Source organism: Mizuhopecten yessoensis, unplaced genomic scaffold (genome assembly GCF_002113885.1).
Source record: "Mizuhopecten yessoensis strain PY_sf001 unplaced genomic scaffold, ASM211388v2 scaffold8745, whole genome shotgun sequence".
Lineage (NCBI taxonomy): Eukaryota > Metazoa > Mollusca > Bivalvia > Pectinida > Pectinidae > Mizuhopecten > Mizuhopecten yessoensis.
The window spans coordinates 735,709-757,369 of NW_018407700.1; the positions used below are offsets into that span (position 1 = coordinate 735,709).

The 21,661-nt window shown below is 37.5% G+C and overlaps 1 protein-coding gene across 2 annotated transcripts in view; it reads left to right on the plus strand.

The window, feature by feature from the left end:
* LOC110456447 (PH-interacting protein-like) overlaps positions 1–21,661 on the plus strand; it is a 34,524-nt gene that overhangs the window by 323 nt on the left and 12,540 nt on the right. The window contains exons 2-23 of one of the 2 annotated variants that reach the window (XM_021507219.1): positions 22–80; positions 158–187; positions 372–431; positions 2,609–2,759; positions 3,321–3,416; positions 5,227–5,387; positions 5,739–5,960; positions 10,334–10,434; positions 11,066–11,237; positions 11,474–11,613; positions 12,429–12,582; positions 13,246–13,380; positions 13,691–13,819; positions 15,486–15,711; positions 15,912–16,079; positions 17,467–17,629; positions 17,933–18,023; positions 18,376–18,525; positions 18,860–18,906; positions 19,250–19,475; positions 19,930–20,169; positions 20,857–20,981. In XM_021507219.1, the coding sequence (XP_021362894.1) occupies positions 22–80; positions 158–187; positions 372–431; positions 2,609–2,759; positions 3,321–3,416; positions 5,227–5,387; positions 5,739–5,960; positions 10,334–10,434; positions 11,066–11,237; positions 11,474–11,613; positions 12,429–12,582; positions 13,246–13,380; positions 13,691–13,819; positions 15,486–15,711; positions 15,912–16,079; positions 17,467–17,629; positions 17,933–18,023; positions 18,376–18,525; positions 18,860–18,906; positions 19,250–19,475; positions 19,930–20,169; positions 20,857–20,981 (3,046 nt within the window). The remainder of the gene's footprint in view (positions 1–21; positions 81–157; positions 188–371; positions 432–2,608; positions 2,760–3,320; positions 3,417–5,226; positions 5,388–5,738; positions 5,961–10,333; positions 10,435–11,065; positions 11,238–11,473; positions 11,614–12,428; positions 12,583–13,245; positions 13,381–13,690; positions 13,820–15,485; positions 15,712–15,911; positions 16,080–17,466; positions 17,630–17,932; positions 18,024–18,375; positions 18,526–18,859; positions 18,907–19,249; positions 19,476–19,929; positions 20,170–20,856; positions 20,982–21,661) is intronic. The other variant, XM_021507221.1, reaches the window with a different exon arrangement.

Below are 21,661 nucleotides of genomic sequence, written 5' to 3' on the forward strand. Positions count from 1 at the left end.
CGATTTTCATTTTCTTTTCAGAACTTTATTTCCTAATATCCCGGTTCCTCGCATCAGGACCATGTCAGCGGGCTTCAGAGGTAAGTAGATGTCATTTTGTCGATTTGTTGGACTCAATACTTATTCTTGTTACTGATCATGCCTTTTTCTTTTACAGGCATTGAGACAGGAGCTGACAGAACATCAGGTAAGACGAGTCGTTGTGTTGTCGCTTTTATTTACGAATTACGCGCTCTTTACGGTGTTTTCCGTACTAAACATGATGATTTTATGAAATTTTAAAGCTTGATTTATAATAATTTCACATTGTTGTCACATTTTTTGTGGTGTGCACGGAATTTTAGTTATATTGATTATGGTATATTTTTCAGCTTTTACCAAAACGGTTGGATTGGGAAGGCAGGCAACACGAAAGAAGTTATGAAAATTTGGTAAGAAATGTGAAAGTGGATAAACTTGACATGTGGGAAGGATGCTAAAAATTTTGCAAAATTTTGTCAAGCTTATTCATCTGGGTTGATGTCATCGTTAATTGTAGCATTTCAATTAAATTTTATTGACTTATTAGGTTTTATCGAAAAAATAGGCAATGTGTGACTATTTACGTCCAATTTCGAATAATTTTCCTAAGCATTATCATATCAAATGTGCAAGGTCATGTACGTGATGTCATCGTGGAACGTGCCGCTCTGAGCCAATGAAAACACAGCAACTCAACAAAGGTCATTTTGCTATTTATAGCCACAAAGAAAAGGAAATGCCCTACAGGCCTGCAAACTGATTGGTCGAAATGTTATGATAGTAAACAGAAGCACGTGGTTATGTAGAGAACTTGTCATTTTGGCAACATTATTATTTATGGTAAAAAGTTTTTTTTTTATAATAACATCAAAATCTGTTTTCGCAGTCATGTCAGAAATGGCAGAAAATGGCAATCTGAGCTGTCAGGAAATCAGGCATAAATCATCTAAGCAGATCTAAGCACAGATGCTTTTAACCAATCTAATAATGTGTAGAGCATTTTCCACCTTTGTGTTTACACATGTATGGTGGTCTAAAGCTTCTAGTTGACCAAAATTTCAAAATTATGATAAGTAATTAACTGATAAAAAAAAAATCCATTTAAATATAGCCATCCATGTGTCTCAAAAACTTATTAATGTGTAGTATCCTAGTGTTATCAGTTTCCATGCACTTAAGAAGCAGCCACGATTATGTACTCATATCCGTAGGAAACTGTTGAAATTACTAATGACTGGCATAGACAAGTGTAAAATCTACTGATGGAAACAAAAAACAAGCAACAGAAAACTACTTTAAAAAAAACAAGATTTTTTTTTAAACAAATTTCATCTGTCAGAAGTAGCCGTCATGATTTGTGTCCGTGTCTCAATTTTGATTCAGTGTTCAAAGAAAGATAAACTTGAATACACAAAAAAGGAATTTCCACAGTGGCCTCACTCACTCATATGCACAAACAAATGCTTCACTGGGTACTTCAATTATGATATTTTGTCATCAAATTAACCATCAAAACAAGTTTACTAAAATTTTGTGTTGACATTTCATTATGTCAACTTAATCAAATTCAATTAATATAATAAGTTTTATTTATTTGATTAATTAAGTTGTAATATAATCTTTTTTTAGTGTAGTCTCTAATATCAGTTTTATTTGATGGTAATTTTTTTATTTATTTTTTTTCCATTTGAAATTTATAAAAATTGGAAAATCAAGGCAAAACAAGATTTACAATTTTTCGCAAACAGTGTTTACCGATATAAGGATGTATCCTACGCTTTTTGGAAGTAGAAAAAAAATGGCGAGTTGGTGTGGCCTCATTTGCATACGACACCCTTGTACATTTGAAAGACAACAAAAAAGACTGGGTCATGAATGAAACATAACGCTGCTTTTTCATGTATGGGTTCATTTTGAGCAAGATAAAAAGTGTATTAAGAAAAACTGCACATTTCTGCAAGGTTTTTAATCAGTTGTAAATTCTAACGTTTTTTGAACGAACTTCCTGTAATTTTTTGTCAGTCGACAGATGATGACCAAACATCTAAAATGTCCTAGTGAGTGTCAATCAGGTCACATCAGTAATGAGATACAGCTTGATAAAAAGGCTGCACAGAAATATATAATGCACAGAAACCTATGACTAGACGATGATATATTACGGCACTTTTTTTGTACTATAATAAAGCACTTAAAAAGATACTGGGAACTTATAAAAGATACAATTTGAAGCAAGAACACTCCATTTTTTGTCCCCCAAAAATGTGTCTGGAAAAAAAATGTAAATGTATCTTTTAAATGTTTAACAATTTAAAAAAAATAACGACTACAGTATACTTCGTGGATGATAGCATTTCCTCTTGCTCTTGTGACAGACTTTACAGACATTCCCTATTCCAGTGTAATGTTGCATTGTTGTAATTGCTGTCACATCTTTAGCGTTATATTTTATATTACATTTTCTGGTTAGCAAAATGTATTTTGAGTGTTAACATATAAGAAGGAATGTCTTTAAAACTGAAGTACCTGTCAAAATATTCATTAGCAGTTATTAAAATGCATTTTGTTTGCGTCCCTGGAAATATAGGTCAGTCTTAATCGTCACATATCTTCAAGTCACCTTCTGCAAGTATGTCAACGCCTGGGTCCCCTCCTGGACAAGGATATCAAATCGACTGTGACAGGATTACAGTCCCTTTTAGGAGCCGGACGACAGTCCCTTCTCAGGACCAAAGAGTGTGAGTCGACAGAATTTATCCTTTTTGTTTTTGCCTTTTATGTTATAATGCTATGTAAATTATTCTTACTGTCTGTGTAAATATTTTATTATCCAAGATTATCAAAAAAGCTCAAAGTAAGAGAGCCCAGGGATTAATTTTCATATCATATTTTTTTTTTTATCTAAGAACTGATTAATTAATTGGACATGGATTGTTTTCTGTTGACTCTGCAGCATTAAATTGATTTCAGTTTTATTATGAACGTGTGACCTTTTGACATCACTAAGAGAATGACAACCTAAATAGGAATGTATTAAAGTATAATTACCCTTAGAAGAGGTCATTTGTATTTTGTATGAAATCAGTGAAGACTGTGTTAGTTTATTACGGCCAAGTGGTTATGGCTTCTGAAATTCTGCTACCACCAGCCGTCCACTACTGGGTCGCGGGTTCAAGGTCTACATGGGGCAGTCGCCATGTACTGGCCGAAGGTCGGTGGTTTTTCTCCGAGAATTCCAGCTTTCTTAATTAACTAAATTAATTTATTACATTAAAACATGTTGAAATTGCATATTTCAGCTGTGAACCATCCCCGATGGCGACCCGAGAGACTTGTAGCTACTCGTCATGAACGGCCTCTGATCCCACCCATCAACCTAGTGGTCCCCTCCATTGGTAGGTACTGCTGTTTAACTGGAAGTGCAATGTTCTCAACACATGTTTCACATTTCACTCCTTCAAGGCAGGCAGGGATAGTGGTATATAGAGCTTTGCTTTATACGTTTGTATTTATACATCAAAACTATTTGAGTCTATTGTGGTATATATAAAGCTAAATATCCCGATCATGCTATGAAAGTACTCTCCACTCTATATTGACACCTGCTGCCATTTTCCCTTTCCCAGAAATGATTGATCACTAACATGCTTGAACAAAATCTCAACGGGCACATGGGGGAGGGGTATAATTCTAGTGTCACCAGTTTCATTTATTTTATCGCTTGACAATATTTAGAGGGTTGGTTGTAATAGCCAGCATTTAATTATACATGGCCTGAAGTCACTTCAGAAAAGCATTCCTATAGTTCCTTTGTAATGTTAGTCACTAAAGTGTTTTTTATAATGAAATGTTCATGCTTAATAATCAATATTTGGGATGTCATACACAAACTGTTACACATATAGAGATCTATAAAATACTACTAAACAAATGATATACCTCGGTAATGCACAAACTAATGAACTAGTATCTGCAAAATGCTAATAGGGAAATAATGCCATGAGTATCATCTATACAATTGGTAACATTGTTTTAAACATTTAACTGCTTTCAGCTGACATAATCAACTAAAAGTGAAAAATGTTATGAAGAACACTTGCACTTTAATTTGTTAAATTTGCCGTATTGAATTCCAACTCAAGTCAGTTCAGTATTTATTTTAACAGTTTTTAAATAACTTATTCTCGTAGAAAATACATTAAATGTAAAAATTCAACATTTGATTCAGTAAATGATTGTGCATGCTTATAACAAACATCAATAAGTGAATCATGGCCTTTATAGCTGATATGAATGCCATCTGAATTTGGAAGGGTTATGAAGTGGCAGTGCCCTAGTGTGGTAAAATATGTTAAGGATGAGCAATTCTAGGAAAATAGTTTCTTGGTATCAAATTAGAAAACAAATCCTACTTTTTTTTTTTTTACTATTAGCGAATCATATCCATTTGAGTCACCTTCTTAACAGGAATTACAGGGACCATTGTACACACAGGACTAAACAATAAGGGTAGCCGATAGTCTGATACTAGTGAAATCTCCAGCTAGACTAGTGGTTCTAAAAACAGCTAGCCTGATTGACAAGTTAAAATTTGATATTGTTTATCTAGTTGAATGATATGAGGTTAGTGGAATTTGCACATGGACTAATGAAAATTAGAATCTACTACCACAATGGACTAGTGGCATTCAAAATTAATTTCTAGTCCTGACACTAATAGAGGCGTCACGATTCACCTGCAATACACTTGTACCGCGATTATTTATGTTCGGTTCGATTCACGATATATTTTTCTGGATTTTCAATGCGTCCCGAACGCAATATTAGTGTATGCCGCTTCAGCCTGTGAGACGTTCAATTTCATTGGCTGATCTCTAAACCCTCAACCAATTGCCTGCGAGGATGCAATTTTCACAAAGCATTCATAACAAAATGCGGACCGCCGTAAGGAAATGAAAATTTGTGATGCTCTGGCAAGCTTCAAATCAAAAGTGTGGAAACACTGCGGGTTTTGTGTATCGACGGCTTATATATTTCATTTTGTTTATATTTTTAAATAAAGGTGTATCGAATCGAAATAGTCGAATCGTGGTACAAATATCGAGATACGTATCGAATGGTGGGTAAAGAGTATCATGACAGCTCTAGACACTAAGGACAGCACACTAAACCATCCCCTAATCATATGTTCCTATGTTGTCGCAGGCCATGTGATCAAGGCCAGAGAGATGACTGGAGGGAGTCAGAGGGACCTCATCTGTCCTATCTTCATTTACTCCAAAGTATGCATGCATGCTAGAAAGCTGGGCCACCTATCAGCTGTGTACTGTGTGGCGTTTGATAGGACAGGCCAGTACATCTTCACAGTAAGTGGATATAAGATTTCAGTTTGCAATAGGAACTTGGCTTATTATATTAGCTAGAAATTGTTATTTTTTTGGTGTTTTTTTCCCATGGTTTTGCTGTTTTGACATTACACAAGAACTAGTGCGAAATAGAGCTTGAAACAAAAACCCAATGCATAGTATTAATTTCTATACAGAAGTGCTAATTTGAGTACCTTGAACATTTTTATTTCCAATCCGTGTGTTATATTATTAGATGGGTTTTTTTGTGTTTTTTTTTTAAATTTTACCATGTATTTAAAATCAGTACTGAAGTAAAAGTTCTTCATCAGAATCATAGTGCTCATAGAAGAAAACATTATTTGTTTTCAGGGAGCTGATGATGCCCTCATCAAGATTTGGTTTGCAGCAAGTGGACGACTGATTGATACGCTCAGGGGACACAACTCTGAGATCACAGATATTGCTGTAAATTTTGAGAATACACTGCTGGCCTCAGGTAGCTGTGATAAAATAATTCGGGTGTGGTGTCTAAGAACTAAGGCTCCGGTGGCTGTTCTGCAGGCCCATACAGGAATGATCACCTCCTTACAGGTAATTCTGGACACTGTCCTCTAAAACTTTGGGGGTATTTTTGTCAGGAACTATTTAATACGAGAGAAATCTGTATATCAACATTAACAGTATCCTTATAAAAATACAAATAAACAATTTATACAGAACTTGTATTTAGTTGTGAGAAAAACTTATTAAAACGATACTTCAAATTTTTAACCATTTATTTGAACTGTCCATCTAATAATGATCAGTAGGGCTGCAACGGTTAGAAATAATACAAGTCGGATAACCGAGTGTGCTTAACCAAACCAAAACTGGGTAACTATGTTTTTTTTGTGCCATAAAATACAGTTACCAATGGCCCTTTATTTTGATAAAAATATGATAACTCAATTTACTAAATGCATGAATAACAAAGATAACTCAATACATATTCCTTGTAAATAATACTGTAAAACTGTTGCAGATTCTCAAAATAATTATGAATTGGCTACAAATCGCTATCCTCCCAGGCCTGGGATATTTTCGTAGTTTCACTTTACACTCCTTTTTTGTGCTGAAATTACGCTGCAAACTAATTGGTACCCATATTCAAAGCAAGGTGCCCTTTTGATCAGCCAAACACACTTTAGACTAATGTTTGCTTTATTACTTGTAAGATTAATGAAAAAGATAGTGTTTGTGTTCATAAAATTTAGGATATTTGTCATATAAATTCTTCTGATGACTAAAAGTCCCCTTTTTGACATCTAGAATGGGTGTGTTTGTAGTTCTGTCCTCAGGTCAGGGGAGAGATTTGACATCTAGAATGTGTGTCTTTGTAGTTCTATCCTCAGGTCAGCAGAGAGCTTTGACATCTAGAATGTGTGTTTGTAGTTCTATCTAGGTCAGGGGAGAGCTTTGACATCTAGAATGTGTGTGTTTGTAGTTCTATCCTCAGGCCAGCAGAGAGCTTTGACATCCAGAATGTTTGTGTTTGTAGTTCTCTCTAGGTCAGGGGAGAGCTTTCACATCTAGAATGTGTGTCTTTGTAGTTCTATCCCCAGGTCAGGGGAGAGATTTGACATCTAGAATGTGTGTGTGTGTAGTTCTGTCCTCAGGCCGAGGGAGAGCTTTGACAGCTAGAATGTGTGTTTGAAGTTCTATCCTCAGGTCGGGGTGGAGCTTTGACATCTAGAATGTGTGTTTGTAGTTCTATCCTCAGGTCGAGGGGAGCTTTGACATCTAGAATGTGTGTGTTTGTAGTTCTATCCTCAGGTCAGGGGAGAGCTTTAACATCTAGAATGTGTGTTTGTAGTTCTATCCTCAGGTCGGGTGAGAGCTTTGACATCTAGAATGTGTGTGTTTGTAGTTCTGTCCTCAGGTCAGGGGAGATCTTTAACATCTGAAATGTTTGTGTTTGTAGTTCTGTTCTATCCTCAGGTCGAGGGGAGCTTTGACATCTAGAATGTGTGTGTTTGTAGTTCTATCCTCAGGTCAGGGGAGAGCTTTGACACCTAGAATGTGTGTTTGTAGTTCTATCCTCAGGTGGAGGGGAGCTTTGACATCTAGAATGTGTGTGTTTGTAGTTCTATCCTCAGGTCAGGGGAGAGCCTTGACATCTAGAATGTGTGTTTGTAGTTCTATCTAGGTCGGGGGAGAGCTTTGACATCTAGAATGTGTGTGTTTGTAGTTCTGTCCTCATTCCAGGGGAGCTGTTTCCCATCTGAAATGTTTGTGTTTGTAGTTCTGTCCTCATTCCAGAATGTGTGTTTGTAGTTCTATCCTCAGGTCGGGGTGGAGCTTTGACATCTAGAATGTGTGTGTTTGTAGTTCTATCCTCAGGTCAGGGGAGAGCTTTGACACCTAGAATGTGTGTTTGTAGTTCTATCCTCAGGTCGAGTGAGAGCTTTGACATCTAGAATGTGTGTGTTTGTAGTTCTGTCCTCAGGTCAGGGGAGAGCTTTAACATCTGAAATGTTTGTGTTTGTAGTTCTGTTCTATCCTCAGGTCGAGGGGAGCTTTGACATCTAGAATGGGTGTGTTTGTAGTTCTATCCTCAGGTCAGGGGAGATCTTTGACATCTAGAATGTGTGTGTTTGTAGTTCTATCCTCAGGTCAGGGGAGAGCTTTGACACCTAGAATGTGTGTTTGTAGTTCTATCCTCAGGTGGAGGGGAGCTTTGACATCTAGAATGTGTGTGTTTGTAGTTCTATCCTCAGGTCAGGGGAGAGCTTTGACAGCTAGAATGTGTGTTTGTAGTTCTATCCTCAGGTCGAGTGAGAGCTTTGACATCTAGAATGTGTGTGTTTGTAGTTCTATCCTCAGGTCAAGGGAGAGCTTTGACATCTAGAATGTGTGTTTGTAGCTCTATCTAGGTCAGGGGAGAGCTTTGACATCTAGAATGTGCGTTTGTAGTTCTATCCTCAGGTCGAGGGGAGCTTTGACATCTAGAATGGGTGTGTTTGTAGTTCTATCCTCAGGTCAGGGGAGCGCTTTGACATCTAGAATGTGTGTTTGTAGTTCTGTCTAGGTCAGGGGAGAGCTTTGACATCTAGAATGTGCGTTTGTAGTTCTATCCTCAGGTCGAGGGGAGCTTTGACATCTAGAATGGGTGTGTTTGTAGTTCTATCCTCAGGTCAGGGGAGATCTTTGACATCTAGAATGTGTGTGTTTGTAGTTCTATCCTCAGGTCAGGGGAGATCTTTGACATCTAGAATGTGTGTGTTTGTAGTTCTATCCTCAGGTCAGGGGAGAGCTTTGACATCTAGAGTGTGTGTTTGTAGTTCTATCCTCAGGTCGAGGGGAGCTTTGACATCTAGAATGGGTGTGTTTGTAGTTCTATCCTCAGGTCAGGGGAGAGCTCTGACATCTAGAATGTGTGTTTGTAGTTCTATCCAGGTCAGGGGAGAGCTTTGACATCTAGAATGTGCGTTTGTAGTTCTATCCTCAGGTCGAGGGGAGCTTTGACATCTAGAATGGGTGTGTTTGTAGTTCTATCCTCAGGTCAGGGGAGATCTTTGACATCTAGAATGTGTGTGTTTGTAGTTCTATCCTCAGGTCAGGGGAGATCTTTGACATCTAGAATGTGTGTGTTTGTAGTTCTATCCTCAGGTCAGGGGAGATCTTTGACATCTAGAATGTGTGTGTTTGTAGTTCTGTCCTCATTCCAGGGGAGCTGTTTCCCATCTGAAATGTTTGTGTTTGTAGTTCTGTCCTCCGGCCAGGCGAGATGTTTAACATCTGAAATGTTTGTGTTTGTGGTTCTGTCCTCAGGCCAGGGGAGATGTTTAACATCTGAAATGTTTGGGTTTGTAGTTCTGTCCTCAGGTCAGGGGAGATGTTTAACATCTGAACTGTTTGTGTTTGTAGTTCTGTCCTCATTCCAGGGGAGCTGTTTCCCATCTGAAATGTTTGTGTTTGTAGTTCTGTCCTTAGGTCAGGGTAGATGTTAACATCTGAAATGTTTGTGTTTGTAGTTCTGTTCTATCCTCAGGTCGAGGGGAGCTTTGACATCTAGAATGGGTGTGTTTGTAGTTCTATCCTCAGGTCAGGGGAGATCTTTGACATCTAGAATGTGTGTGTTTGTAGTTCTGTCCTCAGGCCGAGGGAGAGCTTTGACATCCAGAATGTTTGTGTTTGTAGTTCTGTCCTCAGGCCGAGGGACAGCTTTGACATCCAGAATGTTTGTGTTTGTAGTTCTGTCCTCAGGCCAGGGGAGATTTTTAACATCTGAAATGTTTGTGTTTGTAGTTCTGTCCTCATTCCAGGGGAGCTGTTTCCCATCTGAAATGTTTGTGTTTGTAGTTCTGTCCTTAGGTCAGGGGAGAGGTTAACATCTGAAATGTTTGTGTTTGTAGTTCTGTCCTCAGGCCAGGGGATATCTTTAACATTTGAAATGTTTGTGTTTGTATTTCTGTCCTCATGCCGAGGGAGAGCTTTGACATCTGAAATGTTTGTGTTTGTAGTTCTGTCCTTAGGTCAGGGGAGAGGTTAACATCTGAAATGTTTGTGTTTGTAGTTCTGTCCTCAGGTCGGTGGGGAGCTTTGACATCTAGAATGTTTGTGTTTGTAGTTCTGTCCTCAGGCCAGGGGAGATGTTTAACATCTGAAATGGTTGTGTTGGTAGTTCTGTCCTCAGGCCAGGGGATAGCATCGTATTCTATCCTCCACAGGCGGTGATGGCGGTGTCTGTTTTTGGACCTGGAATGTAGTTCTGTCCTCAGGCCGAGGGACAGCTTTGACATCCAGAATGTTTGTGTTTGTAGTTCTGTCCTCGGGTCAGGGGAGATGTTTAACATCTGAAATGTTTGGGTTTGTAGTTCTGTCCTCAGGTCAGGGGAGATGTTTAACATCTGAAATGTTTGGGTTTGTAGTTCTGTCCTCAGGTCAGGGGAGATGTTTAACGTCTGAAATGTTTGTGTTTGTAGTTCTGTCCTCAGGCCAGGGGAGAGCATCGTATTCTATCCTCCACAGGCGGTGATGGCTGTGTCTGTTTTTGGACCTGGAATGTCACCACAAACAAATTCAAGTAAGTCATACACGATATTTGCATCAAATATTACTTTTTTATGTCCCATCCTACACATACAAGTTATGCTATTTCTATTGATAACAACTGTGTACACATCCACAACCATGGGAATTGATCTATGGATGAGTATATATTTATATTCAGAGAAGTACCGGCACTTCTATACAAATCAAATTTAACAATGCTAATGTTTACTGGCCATGAAAATACCATATAAACAAATCAAATCATTGTTTAATTAAAATAAAAAATATTAATATAAATATTTGTTCAAAATGCTAACTTCACATGGCTTTCTTTGTGATGTTTGAATCCTGTACATAGGTCTGTTTGATATGTAAATATTCAGCGTTAATTTTTTTGCCAAGGTTTACTGTCCATTACGGGCTGTTTCCCTAAGCAAAAAAGTGCTTAAATTTTACTGAATAAAGCAAAAACTGAATATCTTCCCAATTTTAATAAAAAATATTGCTATATTTTTCCAAATCATTTTGAAACAGGCTCTTATAAAAACTATTGAAATGAAAAAGATATTGTTGACATGCTGTGAAGCTTTTAAGTCAGGGGTTTAACTTGTAGCAAAACATGAAATGTATTATATTGATCTCTTGCTGTATTAAAATTTCAGTCCGAAACCAGCCAAGTTTATAGAGAGGTCGCGAGCAGGTGCCCAGATGTTGTGCTCATCTTTTAGCCCTGGGGGGGTGTTTTTGGCTACAGGAAGTGCTGACCATGTGATCAGAGTTTATTTCTTACATGTCACAACACCAGAAAAGATATGTGAATTGGAAGCTCATACAGTAAGTGCCCAATTTATAAAAGAACATTTACTGGATTCCAATGGATTCAGTTAATCCATCACCCTTTGTGCAATCTAGGATTTACCTTTGCTGTGGAGATTTCTCTTTACCTAGCCATTTGATAGACAATTCCATGGGAATATTGCTGTTTAAAAAAAGTAGATCAGATTATTGTAAAATACAAAATTAATAGTAAAGCCATGCACGTCTCTATGTTATATTGCCCATTGTTATAGGACCGTGTTGATAGCATCTGCTACAGTAACGGTGGGGAAAAGTTTGTCAGCGGGAGTAGGGATGGCACAGCCCGGATCTGGCGCTACGATCGACAGGAATGGAAGTCTATCATTCTTGCTATGTCAACTCAACTATCCAGGTACGTAACAGTTGTGGTTCAGGTGATCCATGTGTGGTATCAAACAGGACTTGTACAGGTAAAACTACCTTTACCAGAAATATGTAGACAATTCAATTTACCTTTGCTTAAACATTTGATATTTAAGCAAACAAGCATGTTTAATTATGTCCTTGTAACAATTATGTCCTTGTTACGTAACTTTAGGCCTGTTTACCTTCTGTTAAGTTATGGTTGTCAACATCCGAGTCAGGTTTCTCAGGGTGATTTACAGACTCAAAAATGCCATCATCCGACAACATTTATTATCTTGGCTATAAACTACTGCTCATGTCGATAAACTATCTTGAACTTTGTGAAGGAGGTTAATGAAAAATTGATGGTATCTGAATCCATTTGATATGTCCTCATGTAATGCATGGACTGGAGTATTGAAGAATGATCTCAAGTGTTTCCTAATCATCTAAGTGTTAACGAATTCTGTTCAAAACCCAAAGAAATTGTCTTTAAGAAGACATGTTATAAATGAATACCAAACAGTAATGCAAAAGAATTGTATTCAGGTGAAAATGAACATCAAAACAACACTCATGTTGACCCATGGGCCCAATCAGGTGTTGGAATGATGACAAAAACTTAGTTATTAATTTACAAGAAAGGTTCTTTACAAGCGTTATTGAGAACCAACATTGGGGTATTTATATATCTTTTCTCATCATTTTGATAAAGGATGGTATATATGGGTTTGGCAGTACAACAGTTATATGAGAGTTTGATGGTATAAAGAGTAATTATAACTCAAGTTTATATTAACTTCCTAGTATTTTATCCCTCAGTTGTGTCAAATCAGAGACTGAAGACAAAGGACAGAAACCACGCGTCACCATGGTTGCGTGGAACCTAGATGATAACTTGGTTGTCACAGCCGTCAATGACAGCTCACTCAAAGTGTGGGATTCCCATCATGGCAAACTCTTGCACGTTTTAAAGGTAAGCTACTTCAAATCAGCAAATTGAAATATGTCCAGACTTAATTGATACTTAATAATATGCAACATTTGAAATAGCGCCCTAGCTATCTAGCTATCATAAGCCACTCTAAAGCACTTTACAGTAAATAGATGTACAATTAATACAATTAGCATATACATCAATCAATACAAATTTGAGGAATTCACAGGAGCTGCCTCATCAGGTGCTATCTACTAATCCTATGCCACCTGTCTAATATCTCCCTATGTGTGAATTCCTAAGTGTGTGCTGGAGATGTAATGTGTTCTGTATGTAGTGGGACCATGCTTCCAATGGCATCATTTAAAGTGACACCTCACTTGAAAGCTACAGCACAGATACCGCAACATCCACCCCAGACCAATTTATACTCCACCTGGGGTGTTGGAGCTGTGTGGAAGGCCGGAGTGTTGACCACTCAACCAATATGCCCATACTTCAGACTGGCAGTTTAATATCCCTCTGTGAACCTTAAATGGAAAGAAAAAATGTATCAAATGGAAGATGTCTTGGTCTTAGGTTCTTTACTTATTGTCAACTCTGCCATAGTATTCCACTTTTAATGACAAGGACTATCTTGATATGTTCTGCATTTTTCACTGATTAATTATAAAATAAGGATTGATTACATGTTTATTTCAGGCTCATGAGGATGAAGTGTTTGTTTTAGAACACAGTCCTACAGATCCTCGTATCTTCCTGAGTGCTGGTCACGACGGATATGTCATCATTTGGAACCTCAACACTGGCAATAAGATCAAAAGTTACTTCAACATGGTATGGCTGTGATGTGTTGAAACCTTCTGTTTTTGAGGAATCAATCGTTAATTTTATTTGTGTAATTAGTTCAAAAGTGAATCAACATGCTTTAAAAATATTTATATGGTTAATGTGAAGCACCATTGAATCTTCATGAAAATGAACAGTTTTAACCATAAATATATTAAATTTCTTGGCACTGTTTCTTTCATAATAAAAGATTGCAATATCCTTATTGATTTATTGTTTCCTTAAAGCCCTGGTAATGATTGATTTAAATTAAGTGCCAAAGTCTATTTAAAGTAAGGTGTCTACTGGTGTGTTTCAGATTGAGGGCCAGGGCCACGGTGCTGTGTTTGACTGTAAATTTTGTCCTGATGGAAACAGCTTTGTTGCCACTGACTCTCATGGACATCTGCTTCTGTTTGGATTTGGTTCAAACGACAAATATAAAGAGGTACAGAATTCAAACATGTATTTAACACATTCTTTGCCAATAAAAACTGTTTTAAGATGATGTGAATGTATAGATTCCTAACTCTTCTTTTTTAGCCCACCATCATCTGATGGTGGGCTATTCAAATCACCCTGCATCCGTGGTTCGTCGTCCATCCTTAAACAATTCTTGTTATCGGTATTTCTCAAGAATTACCAGAGGGATCTTTCTTAAATTTTATATGTAGGTTCCCCTTGGTCCCTAGCTGTGCAGTTGAAAGTGAACGTTTGTTATGCTATTTCTCGGGAAGTACGGGAGGGATCTTTCTCAAATTTTATATGTAGGTTTCCCTTGTTCCTTTGTTTTGCAGCAGTGCCTAAAATGGACGGTCGCCCGCTCGCCAATGGTGATTAAAGTATTGCTCGAGCGACCAAAAGTTGTCAAAAATGAGGTAGTCACTGGCCCAACAAAAATATTTTGGGCGACTGTCGAAAAAATAATGAATAAAAGAAATTATAGTCCCTTCCACATTAACTGGGGGCAGTACAGTTTTCAGTTGTCATTACTTTGATTTGAATCGAACTGTCCAATGATTTAGAAAATGTGATGATTTTTTTTCCAGATTTTCTATATAAATATACGTCCAGGTTGTCTTCTTTGATGTGCGAGTTTTGTGTATTTCTTCGGGAAACCTGAATGGAGTGGGTTGAAGAATTAGAAATATAATTTTTTATTCTGTTTAACATATTACAAACATTGTCATGTTATATGTAATTTAAATGTGGTGAAGCCTTGTGTTAAATGCTGTGGAAATATTTCTCCCCAATATTATTTGGGCCACCAATATGTCATTTGGGCCAGTGCTTCAAATTTTTTACTCGCCCCAAAACAAATTTGGGGCAAGCCAATGAAGGTTCCCACTATCCTTTGTTTACTTTTGAAACTGATCAGTTAAACAAAATGGCCTACCGACAGCCATCTTCGATTTTTGACATTGAAGGTTTGTTAGTACTATTTCTCAGGAATAACTTGAAAGATCTTTCTCAAATTTAATATGTAGGTTCCCCTTGATCCCTCCTTGTGCATGTTATATTTTGAGACTGATCATAAAAACAAAATGGCTAAAGGAAGAACTAAACAGATCTTTCTCATATTGCAATGATCGATTCTATTTCTTTCATATTAAGTACTATACTAGTAAATATGTGAAATGACAAACTCACTTTGAAGGTTGGCTTTCATACACATCAGTATTAAGTTTAGATCGAAAGTTATCTCAAGGTGCATTTACTGTTAACATGACTAGACCAAACAGATTAGAGGAAAGAAGAGAAAAGATCAAACTGACAAAGAACTAATGGAGATGGTACAATGGTGGGTGCCAAGATCCCTCTGGGATCTCTTGGTTTTTAATGTTGTTCAAAACATTGTCAAAAAATTGAAAGAATCCACTTCTATCTGTTTTATTGATGATCTTGGAAGCCCCTTTCATACATTGTAAGAAATGAAGGAAACAAACCATACATTTTGTGTTTCCACTAATTTCATATCCTGTACGATGAGTTATTTTATGCATTCAATGTTTCTCCACCATATTGGATAACTTAGCAAATTCAGCATTGTCGTTTTTGTAATGAAATATTTATGAACTGAAATTTGTATTTTTTGTTTTGTTTTTGTTCAACAGATACCTCAGGAAGTGTTCTTTCACACTGACTACCGTCCACTGATGCGTGACAGCAATAATTACGTTTTGGATGAGCAAACACAACAACCACCACACCTCATGCCCCCACCATTCCTTGTTGATGTTGACGGTAATCCATACCCACCGAAATTCCAGAAACTTGTGCCAGGCAGGGAGAGATGTAAAGACAACCTACTAGTACCTCAGATGGCTGTCAATGAAACAGGTACTGGCAACAAGGCGTGATATGATATTGCCATTGTAACTTGATATCAAGAAAATTTTATCTTGAGAATGTGAGGTTTGTTTTGCATTATTTATTATATGAGCAGTGAACCTGTTTTATATAACTAGATAACAAGGAAGGTGTTGGGGAGCAGATCATATTTTTGTAGATAAGCAATTATGTTTATTAATTTTGTAAAGGGGACCAGGAGGTTGTTGGGGAGCGGATGACGGAGGATAATGATGAACAACTGATGCCCCCTCCTGTGGCCCCAAACAACCTTGATGGCCTTATCCAGCAGCTGCAACGTGAACAAGACAATCGTATGGCAGCAAGAGGTTCTCCCAGGGTTGCAAGGTCTAATTCAGGTAAGTTCAAAAATAGGACTTTTAGGATTTTTAGCTCACCTGGCCCAAGGGGCAGCGCTGCGTCCGGCGTCCATCAACTTTTCCCTTTAAAACGCTACTAGTCCTCAACGGCTCAAGGCTATTCCCGTTAAAAATGTCACCCACTAGCAGACGTTTATGAAAAAACGTCTATTCCAGGTGGGAGTCGACAGAAAATCACTCGTATACCATGTCATAAAATGAAAAAAATCACTTCTGTTCCTGATAGCAATTACTGAGAATTAAAAAAAACTTCTGTGTCATGTTTTGAGAAATAGATCGCTTCTGTGCTAGGATGCCAGAACATATTAAGCGTTCCTGTTTTTCTTTCAAATTAATCCGGTAATGTACAATATTGTCCGCGTTCTTTTTTGCCGTTCCGTGCTGTGTAAGGAAGGCAACTCTAAATCCCGGTTAATACAAAAGTGGATTACATGCAATGTTCTACCAGCAGAATACAAACAAACTCCCTATCATTTCGTTCCGTTTGAAATCCCCTCCTCCTTTTTGTATCAACACAAGAAGCCATATTGTGAAAGTACGTCAGAGAAGTGAAACATCGACATGGACATAAATTTTGAGTGTTCTATTCTATTGTGGCTGATGTGGCATTATGGCTAGATCTGAATGTATAGGTAGGATAACCTAACATGTCTTCAAGATTTTTTCACACACTATTCAAATACATAGGCCTAAATCAAATTCGTCCATTGGAGTTTGGAGATGTTTGTCGGAGAATGACGGTAAACTATAATATGCCAGTGCATTAAAAAATACAACTGAGTGATTGCTTCATTAAATTTGATTAAAAAATCACTGCTGTGGGTGGTTGCTTCATCGATTAAAAAATCACTTCTGTGGGTGGTTGTTTCATTGACTTCATTGGGAAGTCCACTAGTGGGTGACATTTTTAACTGGAATAGCCCCCACAGAGGATTTTGACCAAATTTGGTCTGGAGCATCATTGGCCAAAGGGTTCTCAGTTTTGTATAAACGGAGGGTGTGGTACCCGGGGGCAGAGGGACAGGGGGAAATAGGTAAATTTTTAAAAATCTTGTCCTTCTCAACAAATAGAAGGATTTTGACCAAATTTGTCCTAAAGCATCTTTATACAAAGGAGCCTCAAGTTTGTATAAATGGAAGGTATGGCCCCTGCGAGCAGAGGGGCAGGGCCCAATAAGGGAAATAGAGGAAAACTGGGAAAATTGTTCTCCTACTATACAAGTGAGGTGATTTAAACCAAATGCAGTCTGAAGCATGCTTGGGGACAAAAGAATCAATTTTTGTATAAACTAAGGAGTGTAAAGGCAAAATTACATCTTGCCTAAATATCATACTGTGCCTCTAGTTTAATGTTTTATGATTATAGGTAGTGGTGGTAACCATGGTCACAGAGTTGGAATGAGGATGAGTGGAGAAACAGAGGGTGTGCGTCAGTCACTAGGCAACATCAACCAGCAGGCCACCCAATCTGATCTTGCTGCCTGGGGCAGACGCATCATTGTCAAGGAGCTCCATCCTTCTGAACTTTCGTAAGTTTTCATGGCTGTCTCGTAAGTTTTCATGGATGTCACCCCTGATGTAAAAACATTTTTTTAGACATTTAACATCAACAAATGAACATAGGTTCTTGTTGAAAGATATTGTATGTGAGACAAATGTAAACACTTGAATGAAATTTCCATTTTACAGGGAAAACTGGTCAACAAACTCGAGTGGTGTTGTGGTTGATCAAGTCCTGGTATATATTGCTATTAGTATCTGTATAAATTATATATAATTACTAGCAATGATAATCAACATTTCCTCAGAGTAATGACTTCGCTATTGTACAGGAGTTGTGAAGAAGTGAGAATGGCACATGCTGAGGTGGAGTCCAAGAGGTTTTTGGCAGAGAGAAAAAAAAAGCCATTATTTTTCCACCAAGTAAGTTAGTTACATAAATACATTGGTTACAGATTGGCATCAGAAATGATTTGTTATGTCTCGCAACACAGTATGTAGTTGGACAATTACCAAAAGCTAGAATCTTTTCATTTATGAGGTGTACTTCAGAACAACGAAGTGCTATTATTTTAATACAAAAGCGAAGATTTAATCTACTGATTTTGTTCATTCATTGCAAAACCATTATTAAATGTAAATTGCTTTTGGAAATAATATCTATAGTTACATGATATATTGGAGAGTAGGAACTTGTTTCGGACCAATTCTGTTTCAAAATTGGATGAAAACTAACATTTTTGATGCAATCGTAAAATAAATCCCACTTTTTTAGCAGAGTGAAGCGACTACCCCAGTCAACAAGCAGAATAAGTCCCGACGCCGTCCACGAGCTGGACAACATTCAGACACTACATCACCGGAGAATGAGGAAACGGCAACAAATAGACTGGTCACACGTGCATTGTACGATACAGAGGAGGAGGTAGGGATACCTAAATGAAGCTTAGGTCATTTATGTGTGAAAGAATGCTAAGTATTGGCATTAATAAGGTCTAGTCAAAAATGTATGAGAGGAAACACAAATGTATTAAAAATAGCATTAATAAGGTCTAGTCAAAAATGTATGAGAAGAAACACAAATGTATTAAAAATATCAGTTTAAGCACCAAGAAATTGTATATGGCTTGCCGAGTTCTCTGAAATTAGTACCAGACAATTGCAAGAAGAGTAATCTGGAACTATGTCGATATCATTAACATGTTGTTGTTTTCTTTTCACTGTAACATTGCAAGCTACAAATGTATGTAAATTTTCAGGAGGATGAGAATGATCAGTCAGGGCTGTGGAACAGTAGTAGTGGCAGGTAGGACCTCTTAAATTTGTCATAATAATACTTTAACATGATAATACTGTATAATGTAACATAATAATACTGTAACAAAAAGGACTATAAATCACAACCATCCTGTTATAATACTTCATGCAATAGATCCTTGTATTAAATGTAATCTTGATGCCAAAAACATTTATGTTGCTTTACTGAAATCAAACCGAGGAATGTGTTACTGTTAAATTTTTTGAAAAACAAAATGAAATGTTTTACTTTTCCTGAAATTAATGTTTAATACATGGAAATCTGACCGTTTGACACTTTGATTTTAATTTCCTGACTGATGGTCAGTTTTATGACTTGTTTGTACCTGCAGTGATTCCACTGACTACTCTGACTGGGTGGGTGACAACAACACGTCCAGTCTACAGCCGCCCAAACGCACATCTTTACGGCGTCGAAAACAGAGACGTATGACGTCATCAGATGAAGAAGAGGAAGACCAAAGTGATACAAACAACGACACAACGACAAGTCGACGACCGAGACCTCAGAGGAAAAAACCTGAACCCAAAGAAAAGAAACTAAACAAAACAACTAGGGTACGTATATGATGAAAACATATCGGAAATATGAAGATTTGGGGCCAAATCTGTTTTAAAACAAAGTTTATAGCTCCCCTGTGCAAAGGAAAGACAGCTTATGCAATACCCAATGGCTTGAACCTGGGACAGGTTTTAAGGGCAAGTTATGTGAAGCATTGCCTGTGATTTAATGTTTACTGAAATGGATATTTTACACGAGGGCTCATTGGGGGTCTTACATTGATGTAGTGAAGCCAGAACAGCAAATTATTTTTCATTTTCATTTTTTTTTAACAATTTTGGACTTAACTTTTTTCATCCCATATCACCACATGGAAGTGTTTTGGGTAGGGAGTAGTGTATAAGCAAGTGAGCAATGGTAACGTGACACCATTTATGGTTGTAATATTGAGAGTTTTTTTCTAATATCTAACCTCTTTTTAATCGGTAATTGGTACTTTTTGTACTTTAGAGACGGCAGCAGATAGTTAAAAAAATGGATGGGGTTGAGGAGCTGCCAGAGGAGTTCCGCCCCCCTGAATGGCTGACTGACACAAAACCAAGAAAGACACCGTATGTCCCTCAGATGGGGGACGAGGTGATGTACTTCCGACAGGGCCATGCTCTCTATCTACTGGCTGTCAAACGTCATGCTGCCTACAATGTCAACTCTAACAAAAACCAGCCCTGGAACAAGTATCCTCACCTCAGGGTTAGTAACACATACAGTCTGAGATCTACAGCTTGTCATACTGTGTTATTTAGGAATCTTATGAAATTATATACATGTTGCGGATTCTGAATTTAACTGACATTTTACAATTTATTAACCTGGTTAAGAAGAAATGATCTAATCACGTAAATTTAAAAGGTGAGGTAGAATTGTTTGGTCTATGTCTGGGTTATCGATATTTAAAGTGGTCATCAACATTTTGTAGCATTAAAAATGCTATTTATGTTTACACTTGCTTTATTATATATTGTTTTTAGTGATTGTTCAGTAATTTACTAGTTTGAATTTTATGGATCTGTACCATTCACAATTGTATAGTATGCTACGTCAGAACTTGGCCGTCTAATCCTGATTTGTCTACTGAGCAGGGGATATTGGTACCAGTGGTTTTTTTTGTATCTCTATGTTTCCAGTTTCACAAAACCACTTTATTGTTAAGTAATAATCAGCACAATTGCAACAACCTAACTTTAAGATTCCTAATTAAATTAGAATTGAGTTTAACAAGATATTAATTTTTACCTATGTGTGTATTCAGAGCTTGGACTGGGATTTTGAATATTGTCTTCAAAACAGCTGCATTTATTGCACACACTATGACCAAGTCTGTCATTGGGTTTTATAGTAGTGATAATATTCAGTTCATATCCCTATTTTCTCCCATAGGAACAGGAATATGTGAAAATAGTTGGGATAAAGTATGAAGTCCGTCCTCCCCGCCTCTGCTGTCTGAAGCTGGCCTTCATCGACCCAGAGACGGGCAAAACTTCCGGGGGATCCTTCAGTATGAAGTAAGTTGACATGACCAGAGAAGTCACTGCCTAGAGGCCTGGCCATGGATCAGTATTAATGAAAATGTTCTTATGCTTAGCTTAGATTTTGTGCTCAAGCCTGATTCCTTGCTCCAGTGGGGTGTCCTGCTGGGTGTCTTCGGCAGTATGTCTCAGTGAGGTAGCACTATAAAGTCGGCATCAGTTCCGCGCTATCACAAGGAGACAAACACGAACATATCGCAGCCTCCCAAAATACACACATATACACTACACGCATGCATCTTGCACACAGGGGAGGCCGTCCTTAAATGACCTTAGCTGTTAATAGGACGTTAAACAAAATCAAACAAACAAATAAAAATGCTCCAGTGATAAATTAATGAAAAATTTACATGATGTCGATGATTTGGAAGAATTTTGGAGAGATTTCAATGTTAACATTTGATTTTTTGAACCTGTCGTTTGATTTTAGTGAGTTACAAGAAAGTTGGTTTGAGCACAGAATCCATGTTTGAGCATGAGAACAGTGTCATGAATACAGGCCATGGTCTATGTCAACTTGGTTGAAGGTAGCAATTTTATGTATAAAGAGAATGCAGCTTTACTCATTTTTGTTAATATTAAAGGAATTATCCTGGAGGGGGGCTGGCTGCTGATTCCTCTAAATTGAAATTGGCCCCTCCAATTTTTTTTATTTT